This window comes from Parasteatoda tepidariorum, chromosome 7, assembly GCF_043381705.1.
Source record: "Parasteatoda tepidariorum isolate YZ-2023 chromosome 7, CAS_Ptep_4.0, whole genome shotgun sequence".
Classification (NCBI taxonomy): domain Eukaryota; kingdom Metazoa; phylum Arthropoda; class Arachnida; order Araneae; family Theridiidae; genus Parasteatoda; species Parasteatoda tepidariorum.
Window position 1 is genome coordinate 14,099,579 of NC_092210.1, and position 6,000 is coordinate 14,105,578.

Consider the following 6,000-nt stretch of genomic DNA (forward strand, 5'->3'; position numbering starts at 1 on the left):
AGTTCTGACTACATTGGATTTATTGGCAATAGGTCTTGCCAGTGAATGGCACTTTCATTTTTGTTTTGCATACTGTATTATCATGGAATAATCTATATCCATACCAAATTTCATTTATTTATATTCAGTATTTTTTGAGATATTTGGGAAAATGTCTTCCATCTCTTAATTTTGTCCGCCATTGTACATTACCATCTACAGTGGACGGCAGATTATTCGTTGATGATCTGCGGATCTCCTGCAAAGAGTCTCATATGCACACTTTCGAAAGACAATTGCAGCTCACTATTAATAAATTATCCCTATGGGATGAGTTAAATGGTTTTAATTTTTCAACAAATAAGACAACGAGTATACACTTCTGTCGACGACGAGAGCTCCATCTCGATCCTGAGCTATATATCATAAACTTCCATATTCCCGTTTTAAGCGAGACAAAATTTCTTGGTCTGATCTTAGATCTAAACTCACTGTGGCATCTCATATTAAGCACTTAAGAAAAATCTGTGGACTAAAATTAAATTTACTTAAAGTTTTGACAAACTCTTCTTGGGGGGCAGATACAGATGCTATGCTCGAAATTTATAGGTGTATCATTCGATCTAAACTCGACTATGGTTGCGTTGTCTACGGATCAGCTAGAAAAAAATCTGTTCTTAAATATCTTGACACTGTCCATAACTCCGGCATACGTATAGCAACAGGATCATTTCGCAAATCACCCATAAAAAGTTTAAACGCTTTATATCATGGACCAACTCTTGCCGAGCGACGCAATAAGTTAACATTGAGATACTATCTTCATGTCAAAAGCCATCATATACACCCCATGTTTTCAAATGTCATAATTCCATTTTATGAAAGATTATTTAGTAACAGACCCTCTACAATACCGACTTTTGGTTTGAGAGTAAGAAAGCTTTTTTGTGACTTAAACCTAGAAGATTTTAATATTTTACCTGCATGTGAATTAAGAACTCCATGGGTCGTCATTTCTCTCCGAAACTATTGATATTTTTAACAATTTGACAAAAGCACAAACTGCTGCTAGCATTTACTTACAGATTTTTAATTCACACAAAAAATAATATAGTGATATTAATTCCATTTATATAGATGGCTCTAAAGGTCTTGACCATGCTGCAAGAGCTGCTGTTACCCCTATCTATGCAATATCTAAAAAATTACATTCGAAATGCTCCGTATTTACATCTGAATGCCATGTAGTTTATCTGGCTCTCCAATATATTTCCTCTCGAAGTTTAAAAAAATGGATAATATATTCAGATTCAAAAAGTTGCGTCGTTGCCTTACGAAATAAAACACTGAATACACATTCTAATATAAATAATATTTTAAGCCTATACAGCAATTTACTCCTAAAAGAATATGAAATAATTTTCTATTGCGTACCAGGCTATGCTGGCATTTCGGGTAATGAAACAGCAGATAAGGTGGTCTATAAACAACCCTCTAACCGACACAGATATCAAAAATGCGATTGACAATAAACAGTACTTACCCTGGCGAAATGAAATAAATAATAAATTGCATGACATTAAACCTTCCATAGAATCTTATAAAAATCTAAATATTAGTCGAGAGCAAGATGTAATATTAAATCGCTTGAGCATTGGTCACACTCGAATAACCCATGAACATCTTTTATTAAACGAACCTGCACCCGAATGTTCTCATTGTAGAGAACCGCTCACTATTAAGCATATTTTAACCGAGTGTAACAAATTTAAGACATAGAGACAACGCCATTTTGGTAGCTTTAATCCAATATTGACTTCATTATTCATAGATAAACAACACAATAACATTTTTAATTATCTAAGAGACATTGGTTTTCACAAAACAATTTAACTTATTAACTAACACTTTAACTTATAGCAGAATGTTTCTTATAGAACAAGTTGTAAGTGTGGTGTGGCCAAAAATGGCTTTTGCGCCAATAATTCTTAACAAACTGAACCAAACTAAATGTTTTGAAATTTGATTTTGTAATTGTTTAAATTGATGAAAACCGATTATGCTGATACTGGAAAATTTATTCAAAGGAAAATAAATAACTGTATGATACTTTACAACCTTTCAGAAAACGCCAATGACAGAATTGGAAATCAATTTAAATTCTTACATAATTGTAGCATTATTTTCCTTCTTTAATCGGGTATTGTTGCCTGTTTAATTATATACTACTAATTAAAGTAAATATCCAGCAACAACTTATTTATATAAATTAAATGAAGATTATAATCATATTTAAGACTTTTTCACTCCATTTACTTCCTTATGATGGTAGAAACCGTTTTAGAGGAAAGTGGTTTACTTTTCTTTGAATCTGTAAGAAATTCGGCGATTTTGGTATAAGTGCTCTATGTTAAACGGTACTTACCCTGTCATTTCCAATTCAAACAACCAAGTTTCTGGAAAGTCTGTTCTGACATCTGACACTGATTGGGTCGCTGAAAATATACAAAATTATTATTATGTTAAAAATATTTTTCGTAACCTGCATTTGTTAGATCTGAAGCTGAAATGACCGATAGGGCATTGGGGGAACGGAGGAAAGAGAAAGCAAGAAATTTGTGAATGCTTATTATTTAAAATGGTAATGAAACATGCTTCATGATTGTCTAAATGGTTATAGATTTTTAAGGGTTTAATGCTCATTGTTTCAAAACTTTTTATACACTCTATAGCAAAAAAATCGACGCACCAAGAAGGAGTTGTCCGATTAAAACGAAAATTGGTGGATAGGAAGACAATGTACAGAATAGTAAATGATTAAAATTTCAGAACAATTCAATAATTTATTACAGAGTTACAGTAACAAGTTCAATAAGGTGTTGACCTGCCTCTAGCCTGGATACAAGCTGCCACACGGCGTGGTATAGACCGATAAATCTCCCGGATGGTCTCTTGCGGTATTTCCTGCCAAATTCGATCCAATTGTCGAACGAGGTCATCAACATTCCGTGCCAGATTCAATCGCCTTCCCATCATATCCCAGACAGGATCGATGGGAGAGAGATCTGGTAATCTGGCAGGCCAAGGAAGAGTTTGACAAGCTTGCAGATAGTTTATAGCAACACGTGCCGTATGTGGTCTGGCATTGTCCTGCTGAAAAACCAGCCCAGGGTGCTGCAGAAGGAACGGTAGCAAAACAGGTCTTAGGATGTCGTCGACGTACCGCTGTGCAGTAAATGTACCTCTAATGACGACCAAAGGGGTCCGGCTGTCAAAGGAAATGGTTTTTTTGGTAAATTTTTTTGTTATAGAGTGTAGAATTGAAAAATAGAAAGTAATAGTAATAAGAATATAGTGAAAACTTCTGGAAAGTCCACTTCTATTTAACGACTTCTCTTTTTGCGACCACTTTTGGGAGGCATGAAATATTTTTTATATACTTTGTCTCGAAAAAACACTTTTAGGAGAGACCATCAAAAACTCTCCCAGTGAACAGGCAAATCTCTGCGCAGAATGAGGAAAAGGTCAAGTAAGGAAACGCGAAAAAATATCAAAACAAAAAATATTAACGAAGCAAATAAGTAGATCAAGAGGCATTCAAAATATTTGCTCGAAGCTCTTATTTAGAGAGATCTCTGAAAGAGATCTACAACTTCATGTTGCAGTCAGATTGCACTAAAGACTATGCTGTCTATGATTTACTTTAAAAGTTGAAAGTTAAATTAGAAAATAAAGTGTTATTTTAGAAAAAAAAACTGAGTATTTCAAGCAAACAAACCTCTTCGCATTTTAACTATTCGCATATTAACTTCGCATATAAACAAAAAGCGTAATTCCTTATTTGTTAATATAATAGTTCTGTCATTCATAATTAGTAAATTTTTTTTACAAGTAATCATATCTGCTGTTGGGATCATTTTTATTTAAGTTAAGTTTTATTCATCAATCCGGTTTTCATGATGCCAACATAAGTGACACTTCTCCACTAAGAAAATGACACAGACTAAAATTAAAATCGTTTGCAAAAAATCATGTCCAGTGCGCAAAAAAAAAACCAAAAAAACAAGAACGGATTACTTTGAATAATTTTTTTATATAATGATCGGATTTTCAAGTTCTAGGACTTAATCTTAATGCCTGGGATGAGCTCGAATATGCTTATTAATAAGTGCAGACGATATTTCAAGTTACGAAATCAGACATAAAAATCAGGTACAAGTACACGAATTCGGATTTTTGATGCCTTAAACACATCAATCTGGGAACTATTGTCCCAATTGTTCGGTCAGGAGCATGCTTAAAAGCTTGAAAAGTTTGAAAGTTGTTAATTTTACTGTTTTCGTGTTTCGCTGTATCTCGAGAACTTTTAAAACGAATTGGAAAGTTTTTGTACACAATTATAATATGTGTTTATCCAAAGTAAAAAAACGCAAAGCTGCAATGCATGCAAAAAGTAAGTTTTAGTGAATATTTATCATTTTTTATTATTTTATTGAAAAATTGTTAAAATATTTCGAATTGCATGGTATACATTTTTGTGCATCATTTTACAGTGTGTAATTTTGTATTTCTAAATACACAAATACGACCCATACCATGATGAATTAGTACGAGACGATCCGGTCATTAGATTAAAAGTTTTTCAGGGTGCTCAGTTTTTTTTTCCGGTAGCCCTTAAAAACCACCAATCATCATTAACGACCATTCGCTCTCGTGAGTTTAACTATAATAATAATTATAATTAATAGTAATAAGCATGATATTTTAAATTTAAGTTGTAAATCAACTAATTTTAATCGCACAATATAATTTGAGTCATTACTTTTTATAAGTAGCTAAGCACCATGCAGGGATAAAATAATTTTATAATTTTTAATATTCTTCTATTTTAATAATTTAATAATTTTTTCTCTCAAATTAGGATAATAACTTTAAGTTGTCTAAATTTGTTATCAACATGGGATATGGATTAGAAGAGTGAGTGCTCAGAATATCGTAGATTTACGTAACACGAAGATTGAGTAAATTTCAATTACCTGCTTCACCTGAATCGTATTCATAACTAGCGAATTCGCCTGTTAAATATTCTCCGGTAGCGTATTCCGCAGTTATATATTCAGCATCATCAAATTCATCAAAGACAGAAAAATCATATCCATTATTTTTCTTGCATGGCCTCGTAGCTATAAACAAGTCGCTTATGACGAGAAGTTTTGGATTCTGGTTGAAAAGAAGATTTATTTAAGAATACATATTGATAATTTTCTTTTACGTTTCAGAGTTTAAAATGAATACATGAAATTAGCAATAACACTTTAGCGCAGAAATTTCATGAAACTAATTTTTATTCCTTTTCCATTATTTTGTAATAATTTAAGACAAAGTAATGAAAAATATTATATTTACCATTTTAATAATGATAATAATGATAATAATAATGATAATAATGATAATAATGATAATAATAATAATAATAATAATAATATATATATAACATTAATTAAATTAAATAATTGTGTTAATAGTTCTCGCTGAACTGAATAATGCGTAACATTCTATTCTTCAACATCAAGGAACTCAAGAATTAATGACTTCATCAATAACATTTTGTTATCAGAATTTTCTTTAAACATTTATCTAGAAAGTGCACAATTCCATTATCGTTTCACGCAATAGTTTTTGAGTTATAAGACATTTAGACATAAGACAAGAACGCTCTGCTTAAATTTCCTGAAACAGCGGTGATGGTTGCATTAACTTTCTTTTAATACAAAGAGGAAGCTTTGATTCTTTTGAAAACATTTTGATTTAGAATTACTCAATTCCATACTTTGACATTAATATCATTGATTAGCCAATTATAATCAAATACAGATCAATCTTACTTTGAATTAAATTAATTATACCTGAAAGATTTTTGTGAACATTTTTTATCCCTTTAAAAATATCTTACTTTTTACTCCATAACTTAAACTAAAATCATTTGGATGTGCATTCGAGTTGCAAGTCAACCTGTTGTTT

The 6,000-nt window shown here is 31.6% G+C and overlaps 1 protein-coding gene across 2 annotated transcripts in view; it reads right to left on the bottom strand.

Moving 5' to 3' along the window:
* Positions 1 to 6,000, bottom strand: part of LOC107450331 (alpha-2-macroglobulin) — an 81,722-nt gene that overhangs the window by 35,475 nt on the left and 40,247 nt on the right. For both annotated transcript variants that reach the window (XM_071183084.1, XM_043047099.2), the window contains exons 19-20: positions 5,016 to 5,199; positions 2,405 to 2,474 (exon numbers count right to left, since the gene is read on the bottom strand). In XM_071183084.1, coding sequence (XP_071039185.1) covers positions 2,405 to 2,474; positions 5,016 to 5,199 — 254 coding nt within the window. The remainder of the gene's footprint in view (positions 1 to 2,404; positions 2,475 to 5,015; positions 5,200 to 6,000) is intronic.